This window comes from Humulus lupulus, chromosome 7, assembly GCF_963169125.1.
Source record: "Humulus lupulus chromosome 7, drHumLupu1.1, whole genome shotgun sequence".
Lineage (NCBI taxonomy): Eukaryota > Viridiplantae > Streptophyta > Magnoliopsida > Rosales > Cannabaceae > Humulus > Humulus lupulus.
Window position 1 is genome coordinate 24968928 of NC_084799.1, and position 12643 is coordinate 24981570.

Below are 12643 nucleotides of genomic sequence, written 5' to 3' on the forward strand. Positions count from 1 at the left end.
TTGTTTCATCCCATTACACTCAGTTTAGCTCTTTTTTCTTTGTCCTGGACTGGTTACATTTGTTGAGTTCATGCAAAAAAAATTCAAATTTCACAGCTACAACTATTCTGTGAAAAAGTGATTGTTTGTTAATCAAAATATCCATATTTTGGTGCACGTATATAAGTGAACCTTGCATCATTATTTATGTACACAGATTTAGAGAGCACTAAGAGAAAAAGAAGAGAGAAAGAGAGAGTTCAGTGAGTTATAGAGGTAGGAGTTCTTGTGAGAAGCTTGTTCAAAGAAAGCTAAAACTGAGAACTTTTCTCTTTGTACTGAAGCCTTGTAATTATTCTAGATTGATCATAGTGAAAACTCACGTAGGCCAATTCCACTGAACCATGTATATTGTGATGTTCTTTTTACTACTGTTTCTATCATTCATTAAAGTTTGTGATTTGTTTCTGTTTCTGGCATTATTTCTTGTTTGTGTTTGTTCTTTTTTCTAGTTCGTTTTGTTGGTGTTCTTGGCAGGTTATTAAAGGGTTCAATCACTTTCAATATCATCCTCTATGTAACAGAAGGGTCAGACTAATTCTTCTTGTTTTTCTTATTATTGTAAAACACTTGCACTATTATTTTTACCTTGCCTTTCGTTATTGTAAAACACTTGCACTATTCTTTAGGCAGGTTAGTGTCAAGTTTTAATGCTTTTGAAACTAAGGAAGCATGCCCACTAATTCTAACATGGGCAGTGTTTCTTTGTCTGATTTCATCACTTCCGGGAAAAGAAGAAAACAATGTTATAATGGTATGCATTTCAGTTTGGCTTTTTCTTTTCCCCCCTGCACTATACTATTACAGTATTTAATTAATGTTGTATATGCAGGAGATTGATCATATTAGCTATGTTCGTCAAGCTTTTGAAGCTGCATCTTTGAGATTTTTTCTAGAGATCCTCGAGAGTGACTTATTAAATGAGTCAGATGTAAGTTATTTTAGTTTATCTAGGTTCCTATGTAATAAGTTGAACTATGTTAGTTACCTAATATGCAAATTCTTTTTTTTCCCTCACTTTATTAGTTTCAAGTCTGTGATCTTTTTTCAATTTGTTTGTTTCCTTAGGGTCCTGTTGCTGGTTATCGAAGTGTATTGAGAACTTTTATTTATGCATTTATTGCATCTTATGAGATCAATATTCAGGTAATTAGATTAAGTATCTTGAATGACCTCAAGTTGTTTATTTTATTTATATTAATATTTTCTGTTTTGTCTATGTTGCAGCTGGAAGACAGTACCCTTAATTTGATATTGGATATTCTTTGCAAAGTTTATCGGGGAGAGGTTTGGCTGCATAATGATTGTCTTTCAGGGTCATTTATTGATTATTTTGTTGATTTTTCATTGGTGGCTCTATTAAAGTTGACATTTTTCTTTTCCTTCTTAGTTTTTTTATTGTATTTATTGCTTTAAATTTTTCAGGAATCACTTTGCAGTCAGTTTTGGGACAGAGAAAGTTTTGTTGATGGTCCTATTCGGTGTCTTCTTTGTAACCTAGAAGGTGAATTTCCCTTCAGGACTGTGGAACTTATTCGCCTCTTATCATCCCTATCTGAAGGAACTTGGCCAGTAGAATGTGTGTAAGTTTCTTTATTTCTTTGTATTGGGTTGAGGATTCTACAGTAATTTATGTACATTTGTAAACACTACACTGTACTATATCAGCGTAATTGACTACGAATATGTATCACTGTTTTGTAATTACTTGTTAGTGCCCAAATAACTTAAGGTCTAGAGTTTAGTACCTGTTTGAGCTCCATATTCTATTACACCTCTCCTTTAAATGAGATATGAGATTCGATGGATCTACCCTAGAAATAATAGTATCATTCTAAATGCTTTTGTAACTCAAATCTCCCAAAATTTTAACATGTTGTCTCAGTAATTAAGCACTTGAACCAGAGATGTCTCTAGGGTGAAATTGAGGCCCCTTTAACCTGAAAATGTTAATGTTTGTTTACTGTAATATGTATCTATTCACTGTGTGATAGCAGTAATTTGAATTTTGAAGTATGTTCACCTGGTATTGCTTGCTTAGGTCTTATATTGTATACAGTTTTATTATTTGATTCATATTATTTAATTTTTTTAAGCATATACCTTACCTTTTATCTGCTAGCTATTGCAGGAGAAAAATGTCTCTTTCTCCATCAATTGGAGGAGAAAAGGATACTTAATTTTGAAGGCTTTGTGTTGGACATCTGTATAATATTTTGTGCTGAAAGTAGTAACTTTTCAATATGTTGAATATTTAAGACTACTTGAATACTTAAATAACATTTTGTTGTTGATGACAGTGTTGAATGTTTTAAACTAATTTGTGGATTGTTAATACAATGTTGAATGTTTTTACTTTTTGTTATTTGAAAATCAAGTTCATTTGATGATGCTAGTATATATTAGAAAGCTAATTTTAATTATATAAAAAAATTAAAATATAATAGAATAAATTATTGTTATATAAATGAATATATAATGAGACTTTAAACTTATCTAAATATTAAAATAATACGAAAATTGTGTTATGATATCTATTATAATAACACTTTTTATGTAAAGAATTTTGTTATGCAAACTTCATTATATAATACAAATAATGTGTTCTACTAAAGTGTAGTATAACACAAATTAATAAGTATTGAAATGTGTTATATAATCGACTATAAATAATATAATTAAACACTTATCTATTTATTAAGATAACACAGAAAGTGTGTTATTGTTGACAATATAATAACACATCTGTATAACAATGATAAAGTGTTATGTAAAGTACCCTGACATAAGATAACATAGTCGGTCTTAACACATCAAAAAGTGTTATGGTATGCTTTGATAACACATTTTTGGTGTTATTAAAAGCATTTTTTCTTGTAGTGAGTCATCTTTTTTAATTTCAAATCCTACATGACAAATAAAACTAAGTTGAATTTTTTTTTTTAAAAAAAAAAAAGCTCTAGTAGTGAATTTCGAAATATGAAATTTGAAAAATAGATGATAATTTGTTTGTAAAATTAAAAAAAAGCAAAAAAATGATTGAAAATCTTCCAAGGAACGCTATGAAAAAATCTAGAGTTTTTTCATCAAACACTTTCAAAAAAAAAAATCTTGTGAGTTTTTACTAAATAAGGTTTTCAAGAGAAATAAGATTTACTCATCTATGTGAATTTCAAATCCTACATAACAAAAAAAAATTGGTACTTTTTTGAAAAAATAAAAATCTACAAGGGATTTTCGAAAATGGCATAAACTTGGAAATCTTACTTGAAAGTTGTAACACCCTACTAATTAGGGACCGTTACCAAGTGTGTTTAAAACCAGTGCTGGACTTGCTAAACAAGTCATTTGAACTAAACGTGTGATTAAGCCACATAAGGGTTTAGGTATTAAAACTTTTGGTCAACTCACAAGCATTTTCATTAAGTTAAAAGCATGTTCTTTACACGGGATCCCAAAATCATCAGCTTAAAAGTTGGGTACAACACTCAAGTTACATAAGAAGATGTCCTAAGCGGCAAAAGTTGAGTTCATCCCTAGTTCCCTTGAACATCTCGGTCGTGGTGGTCGAGCAGACCGCATATGTATATGTCACTGCTACAACCCTCCAACTCATGGCTGGTTGAGCCTCTCTTTACCTTTACCTGCACCACAAAGCACCTATGAGCCAAAAGACTCAGCAAGAAAACATATTGAACAGTTCACAGTGTAATGTAACTATCAAATAGTAATAACTGAAACTGGTGTATTCATTATACAAGTTGGCAACCATAGGGTTACGCAAGCGCGTGTCGCACTTCCTTTCAATGTGTTGGCATCTGAGCCAGTCAAGTGCATGTTGCACTCCCAGGGTGGCCTAGCCATGGTGGCCTGCACTCCACGTGCACAATGCCAATCTCAGCTTATAAACTGAGTCCTTTAAGTCCTCGAATTATAAGTCAAGCCTCACATGCCCTCGACTTATAAGACGAGCCTTGCGAAGTCCAATATACCCTTGACTAATAAGTCGATCCCCATTTAACATTCTAATAACCCTCTCTAGTTTATAAACCAAGCTTCCAAGTCACAACAGACAATCACATAACGCATAAAACATACATATCAATGATTACCATGCATTATAATACATCCAAATAACATTCATAGGCATAATCATAATTATGCGCACTCCACGTACCTAATCAGATTTCCACAAGCATAATTGTAATCATATTCATCAACAGAGCTCAAGCCTTAATCATGTCTATGTTCACCATTGACTAAACTCTAATCACACATCCATGTAATGGGTGCAATTTTCTTACCTTCGATCCGAATGCAAGTTACTAGTGACGCCCTTTGAGTACGATCCCCGATTCGAGTCTTTAGCGTAGCCCTAGTCACAACCATAATTAAAAATTCCATCAACAACTGGAGAATAAGAGTTTCCACACCAAATACTAGCCTCCGAGACGTCAAATTCCACTCAACAAGGAAGTAGAACCGACCCCGAGCCCAAATGGTTAAGTTCCTTATCTAAAGACCTCATTAAGGTCAAAAATCCCCTTAAGGGCCGCGACCCTAAAAACCCATGCCGCGGCCCGCCTCTAAGTCAGAGGCTCGACCTCCCTGGAAAAAAAACACGCGCCATGGCGCGCCCCTGAGGCGTCGCAGCCCGCCTCTGCCTCCGAGCCCTCCTAGCTCACTTTTCCCTTAGAGGGTCGCGGCTCACCAAGAACAGAGCCGCGGCCCAGCCCCTCGAACCTAGAATTTCTGGGTTTTTCCTTTAACCGACCCAACTAAGAACAACCTAATTACACCCCAAATCTTCCAACTCAATTCCCACGCTTAACACAACCCTTTCCAGCAACACATACTGAATAAGTCGTCTTCACTGGTAGAAAGTGAGCTGATTTAGTATATCTGTCTACTATCACCCATACTGAATCATGCTGACCCACTGCCTTAGGTAATCCCACCACAAAGTCCGTTGCGATGTCTTCCCACTTCCATTCTAGAATGTCTAAGGGTTGTAATAACCCTGCAGGCCTCTGATGTTCAGCTTTGATCTGCTGACACGTCAAACACTTGGCTACATACTCAGTTACATCACCCTTCATCCCCGGCCACCAATACAAAGTTCTTAAGTCCTGATACATCTTTGTGGTGCCGGGATGCAAGGAATACGGGGTGGTATGAGATTCATCCAGAATCTCTCGTCTAATAACAACATCCATCATAACACAAATCTGATCCTTATATCTTAGCAGGCCCATGTCAGATATAGAATAGTCCCTAGCTGCTCCAGCTAAAACATCCTCTCTAACCTTCATCAATTGTTGCTCTTGTAATTGACTCTCCTTTATCCCTTCTAAGAGGGTAGACTGTAGGGTAATGTTGGCTAACTGGCCCATTACTAACTCAATCCCTGCTCTGGTCATATCTTCTGCTAACTACTTGGATATCTGTCTCACACTATACAACTGCCCTGGACCTCTCCGACTTAAGGTATCAGCCACTAAATTGGCTTTCCCTGGATGATAAAGAATATCACAATCATAGTCTTTTACCAGTTTCAACCAACGCTTCCGTCTCATATTCAAATCCTTTTGTGTAAAGAAGTACTTGAGGCTCTTGTGGTCTGTATATATCTCACACTTCTCTCCATAAAGGTAATGTCTCCATACCTTCAATGCAAAGACCACTGCTGCCAACTCCAAATCATGGGTTGGGTATCTATGCTCATAATCCTTTAACTGTCGTGATGCATAGGCAATCACCTTCTCTGCCTACATAAGAACACAGCCTAACCCCTGTCTCGAGGCATCGCAGTAAACCATAAACTTCTCCTGACCAGTCGGAAGACTTAAGACTGGGGCAGTAATCAGACGCCGTTTTAACTCTTGGAAGCTGTTTTCACATCTATCTAACCATGTAAACTTATGATTCTTACGTGCTAATTCCTTCAATGGGGACGATATTCTTGAGAACCCTTCTATAAATTTCCTGTAATAGCCTGCCAATCCAAGGGAGCTTCTAATCTCTGAGGCATTCCTTGGCCTCGGCCAATTCTTAGCAGCTTCAATCTTAGCTGGGTCTACCTTGATCCCATCTCTGCTAACGATATGACCTAAGAATGCCACTTGAGGTAACCAGAATTCACACTTCTTAAACTTCACAAATAACTTATGCTCTCTCAGTCTCTGCAAGACCAACTTGAGGTGTTGCTCATGCTCTTCCTCTGACTGTGAATAAACCAAGATATCATCGATGAAGAAGATCACAAACTGATCCAGATAGTCTTTGAACACTCTGTTCATTAGGTCCATAAAAGTTGCCGGGGCGTTAGTCAAGCCAAATGACATAACGAGAAACTCATAGTGCCCATATCTGGTACAGAAAGCTGTCTTGGGTATGTCTTCGTCCTTAATTCTCAACTGGTGATAACCAGATCGAAGATCTATCTTTGAGAATACCATTTTACCTTGCAGTTGATCAAATAAGTTATCTATCCTTGGCAGAGGATACTTGTTCTTGATGTTCAACTTATTCAGTTCTCTATAGTCTATACACATCCTTAGAGAACCGTCCTTCTTCTTCACAAATAACATTGGCGCACCCCATGGTGAGAAACTGGGTCTAATAAAACCCAGATCCAATAACTCCTATAACTGTACCTTGAGTTCCCTCAACTCTGATGGGGCCATTCTGTAAGGTGCCCACGACACTGGCTCTGTCCCTGGTGCCAGCTCAATAACAAAGTCGATCTCCCTATGCGGCGGCAATCTTGGTAAATCTTTTGGAAACACATCTAGGAATTCACAGACCAACCTAGTCTCTGATGGCCCCACTGGCATGACCTGAGTGGTATCCACCACACTGGCTAGGAATCCTATGTAGCCTCCCAGCAGTAGATCTCTATGTAACACCCTGGTTACCCCAGAACAGTTACGGTGATCGGTGAACCGGAAATTTGACCCGCTACCCGAGTCCTTTGGTTAAAAACGTGTTCTAAGTGTTATTAACATGTTAAGGTGAAAAAAAAAACAATAAAGAGGAAAGGATATATTTTATTAAGTATATAAACTGCTCATGAGCTATTCAAAAAATTTACAAGTTGTTCATTATACAAAATGGCCACTACTATTTCAAATTTACAACCCCGCCGACCTAAGCGGCAAAAAGAGGGTAAACCCTTTAGTTCCTTTGATAACTCCTTGGCCGTGGTGGTCAAGCGGTCGCATATGTACACATCACCACCTAAGCTCTCCACTCAAGGCTGGGTGAGTTTTTCTTTCCCATTACCTGCACCACATAGCACCCATGAGCCAAGGCCCAGCAAGAAAACACAATATAGCATGATATAATATCAACAATGATCATAATAATCATTCAGGACTATTAGTCCAAAACAGATAGGTGACAGTCGCAAAAGTCACTAAATTGGGAATAACTTCGTTCAGCTTTGTGACGATAGGGTCACCGGGGCTTATTAGGTAAATAAACCTTTCATTAGCTTAAACAGGATAGGTACGTGGTGACTGGTCACCAACATAACCTTCCTCATGACCATAGAGTCATAACCCTGGAACATCGTTCCCTAGCCACGTGACAAGCAATCACCTGGGCCTTATGCCCTGGCTCTTAGTAACTAGTCTTAGAATAGCCAAGCGCTTATACGTTCATCGACCTTAGGGTCGGTCCAGTGTTAATGCCTTAGAGCCATTCAACACTGATATCGATTAGATCTAATCTTCATTCGGCCCTGCGTTCAGGACGCTTATGTCATTTCTGACTCTTAGGTCAGTGCCCCTGATTAGTCAGTGCCATATACAAGTAAACAACATTCACTAGCATTTAATATGCAATCCATGTCCACATTTATCAATCAACATGCATCAAAAACTATCATACATGTCATATACACGGGGTGCAATTTTCTTACCTCAAGTTCGAGCGAGAAATATTATAAGGACGACCCCTGAGAATGATCGATCTTTTAGTTCCTTAGCGGTTACCTAATCACAACCAATTATAATCTCCATTAATGAGAATCAACATGGATAGGGTCTTAACCTAAGCACCACTCTCGGGACCTCGAAACATGCCCACACGGTGAGTAGATTCGATCCCGGGTCGCAAGGATTGAAACCCTAAGTCAAAAACCCTTAAAAACACTCAAAACGAGACTTTGAAGGAACAGGGTAGCGCTGACCCCTAGCGCCCCAACGCTATACTCAGAACCTCCAACACGCCCAAATGCCCCCTGAGTAGCACTGTAGCGCCCTAGGGTGGGCGCTACAGCGCTACCTCCAGACCAGGAACCCCCTGAAACGATCTTCTTCATCTCCTTCGATTCCAACCTGATTCCAAAGCTTCCAAATCCCATTTTTGATGCCAAATGAACCCAAAAACCATCTCAACATACCCCAAACATCCCAACCATAGGAACCCTAGCCAAAACTCCCAACAAAACCAAGATCTCAAACTAGAAATCACAACTGCAAAACAGAACTAAAACAAGGCAAACGAGGGAATTCTATGGTTAGAAACTTACCCAAAGCTCAGCTTATGATGCTCTTCAAGGGTGGAACACACTCCCAAACTCCCAAGGCTTGCTTCCCAAGCTTGAATCCTCAAGAATGAGTCAAAAATCTCAAAGAAAGTGGAGAAAGAAGATACGGGAAGGCTTAGAAACTTACTCTGTTTTCCTACCTCCTTCTCAGTCAAAATGGTTATATCTATCCTAGGGGTGAAATGACCATTATACCCCTAGGTCAATTTAAAGTTTCTAAAGGCTCCCAAGGGAAAAATTGGTATTTTCCTCCTATCTCGTTAATCATAATTAACGCTCTCCAATTCCCGCTATTCTCAATAATCTCAAACACCAATAATTCATATCCCGTTACCCATTAATTCCCGGTAATGCTCTAATCATTATAATCACCCCGAGACTCATCCCAAGCCCCGAACTTAAACCTGTTGTGACTAAACCACTAATCAATAATCCAAGATCGTCTCATGTCGAATAGCTCGAACAAAACCACATTATAATGTGGTCTTAACACATATCATCGACATGCATACAATTATACAATCATACCCTCAGCGGGCCAAATTGCCATCACACCCCTGTAATTAGAATGTGGACTCACATGCATGCATTTAATATCATATTATAATATAATTCACATATACATGCATATTATCATTTAATGTCATAATTAAACAAGTATGGCTCTCCCGGCCTACTAATCCCACCATTAAACCACATTAGAGAGTTCGGGGCATTACACTCTAGCCCTTAATGCTGAAATCATAGGTATTCGGGGTCCATGCACAGTGCCAACGAATACAAAAGGTTCCTCACTCTCAGGTTCAAAGGTTACCATATTCTTCTTACAATCAATGGTTGCTCCATATCTAGTTAACCAGTCTATTCCCAAAATCATGTCAAAGTCGGACGTAGCTATTTCTATCAAATCAACTGATAGCTCTCTGCCATCTACCATCACCAGTAAAGACCTAACCCATCTCCTGGAAACCACCAATTCCCCAGTGGGTAGTAACGTCCCAAATCCCACAACATAAAACTCACAGGGTCTACACAAACTATCAATAATCCTACTAGATACATAAGATTGTGTAGCACCAGAATCAACCAGCACAAAATAAGATATGCCAGCACTAGAAAGCTGACCTGTGACCACTAAGGGCCTAGCCTCTGCCTCAGCTTGTGTCAATGCAAATACTCGAGCTGGAGTCGAGCTATCTGGCTTCTTAGGTTCTTCTTTCTTCAGTCTTGGGCAATCCTTCTTAAGATGCCCCACAAGTCCACATACAAAACAGGCCTTCGCTCGACACTCACCCAGATGACATCTCCTGCATCTGGCACATTCTAGATATGTCGTCCAGTTCTCATTGCCGCCTTGGCGGCCAATCTGAGCACCCTGTGGCCTCCTATCAGGTCTAGGAGCTGAACTAGTATCCGGGGTCTTCCTTTTCTGATCACTAGGGCCTCCGCCCCTACTGGATCCTGAGAAAGGAGGTCCCATCCTCCTCATATCCCTTCTGGCTGCGCTATCGCGCCAGATTTTATTCTCAGCTCCCTCTGCAGTAAGGGCTCTCTCCACTACCTGAGTATATGTCGTCACTCCAGGTACAGTGGTAATTCTAACATCCCGGGCTATCATAGGTTGTAGCCCCTATAGGAACCTTTACTTCCTTGTCCCATCAGTGGGCACCAAGTCTGGAAAAACTTGGCTAATCTGTCAAATTTCAGGGCATACTCAGTCACTGACATATTCCCTTGCAAAAGTTTACTGAATTCCTCGGCCTTTGCAGCTTTAACAGCCTCATTGTAATACTTTTCATTGAAGAGAGTTTTAAACTCTTCCCAACCCATTATGGCTACGTTTCTAGTTTGGGATACCACCTCCCACCAAATTCGGGCATCCTCCCAAAACATGTACATGGCACAGGCCACTCTTTCATTGCCCACAACTGTCATGAAATCCAAAATAGATGTAATCATAGCCATCCACTGCTCTGCCTTGAGTGGATCTGCACCACCCTCGAAAACCGGAGGGTGCTGCTTCCTAAACCGCTCATATACCGCTGATAAGCGTTTCTGACATTCATCAAGTTCAATGATGCTAATAAGCAATACTATAGCATTTACAAATACTTATCACGCTAGTAAACACGTTCTCAATCTACATACAATAGTCAAGGGCCAGGCTCTATCAAAATAACTCATATTCTTATTTAAACTAGCAGGTAAAGCACACATAATTCATTTAAGCAAATATACACATGACTATATTAATAGTTACCCAACCCTGAGTCGAGCTTGTCTTTAGCAGTGAATGTACATGCCCAGTCCAACATCATGAACCCTTAAACCTTGGTTGCTCTGATACCAAGTTGTAACGCCATGCTAATTAGGGACCGTTACCAAGTGTGTTTAAAACCAGTGCTGGACTTGCTAAACAAGTCATTTGGACTAAACGTGTGATTAAGCCACATAAGTGTTTAGGTATTAAAACTTTTGGTCAACTCACAAGCATTTTCATTAAGTTAAAATCATGTGCATTACACGGGATCCCAAAAACATCAGCTTAAAAGTTGGGTACAACACTCAAGTTACATAATAAGCCGTCCTAAGCGGAAAAAGTTGAGTTCATCCCTAGTTCCCTCAAACATCTCGGACGTGGTAGTCGAGCGGACCGCATATGTACATGTCACTGCTACAGCCCTCCGACTCATGGCTGGTTGAGCCTCTCTTTACCTTTACCTGCACCACAAAGCACCTATGAGCCAAAAGACTTGGCAAGAAAACATATTGAACAGCTCACAGTGTAATGTAACTATCAAATGGTAATAACTAAAACTGGTGTATTCATTATACAAGTTGGCAACCATAGGGTTACGCAAGCGCGTGTCGCACTTCCTTTCAATGTGTTGGCATCTGAGCCATTCAAGTGCATGTTGCACTCCTAGGGTGGCCCAGCCATGCTGGCCTACACTCCACGTGCACAATGCCAATCTCAGCTTATAAATTGAGTCCTTTAAGTCCCTGACTTATAAGTCAAGCCTCACATGCCCTCGACTTATAAGACGAGCCTTGCGAAGTCCAATATACCCTTGACTAATAAGTCGATCCCCATTTAACATTCTAATAACCCTCTGGTTTATGGACCAAGCTTCCAAGTCACAACAGACAATCACATAACGCATAAAACATACATATCAATGATTACCATGCATCATAATACATCCAAATAGCAGTCATAGGCATAATCATAATTATGCGCACTCCACGTACCTAATCAGATATCCACAAGCATAATTGTAATCATATTCATCAACAGAGCTCAAGCCTTAATCATGTCTATGTTCACCATTGACTAAACTCTAATCACACATCCATGTAGTGGGTGCAGTTTTCTTACCTTCGATCCGAATGCAAGTTACTAGTGACGCCCTTTGAGTACGATCCCCGATTCGAGCCTTTAGCGTAGCCTTAGTCACAACCATAATTAAAATTTTCATCAACAACTGGAGAATAAGAGTTTCCAGACCAAATACTAGCCTCCGGGACGTCAAATTCCACTCAACAAGGAAGTAGAACCGACCCCGAGCCCAAATGGTTAAGTTCCCAATCTAAAGGCCTCATTAAGGTCAAAAATCCCCTTAAGGGCCGCGACCCTAGAAACCCATGCCGCGGCCCACCTCTAAGTCAGAGGCTCGGCCTCCCTAGAAAAATAACACGCGCCACGGCGCTCCCCTGAGGCGCCGCGGCCCGCCTCTGCCTCCGAGCCCTCCTAGCTCACTTTTCCCTTAGAGGGTCGCGGCTCACCAAGAACAGAGTCGTGGCCCATCCCCTTGAACCCATAATTTTTGGGTTTTTCCTTTAGCCAAACCCAACCAAGAACAACCTAATTACACCCCAAATCTTCCAACTCAATTCCCATGCTTAACACAACCCTTTCCAGCAACAAAACCCAGCTAATTACCATAGTAAAACACATCAAAATTCCCAAACTCAACCTTCCAACTATCAAGCATGCATAAACTTAATCTTCAGTCAATAACCACAGAAACATCACAAGAAGTTGAATTA

General features: G+C 39.7%; 1 protein-coding gene across 1 annotated transcript; it reads left to right on the top strand.

Annotated features, from left to right (window-relative positions):
- The first annotated feature begins 383 nt into the window (after positions 1-383).
- On the top strand, positions 384-1868 carry LOC133791507 (uncharacterized). Its single transcript, XM_062229431.1, has 5 exons — positions 384-397; positions 517-567; positions 673-793; positions 872-970; positions 1465-1868. Exons 1-5 carry the CDS (start codon positions 384-386, stop codon positions 1624-1626), a joined length of 447 nt encoding a protein of 148 aa, XP_062085415.1. The 3' UTR covers positions 1627-1868.
- The last annotated feature ends 10775 nt before the right edge of the window (positions 1869-12643 follow it).

Excerpts from the sequence above, each read along its gene's own strand:
- LOC133791507 (XM_062229431.1), top strand. Across the intron at positions 568-672 it reads ATCCTCTATGTAACAGAAGG|GTTAGTGTCAAGTTTTAATG; the intron begins GTCAGACTAATT and ends TTCTTTAGGCAG. Across the intron at positions 971-1,464 it reads ACTTATTAAATGAGTCAGAT|GAATCACTTTGCAGTCAGTT; the intron begins GTAAGTTATTTT and ends TAAATTTTTCAG.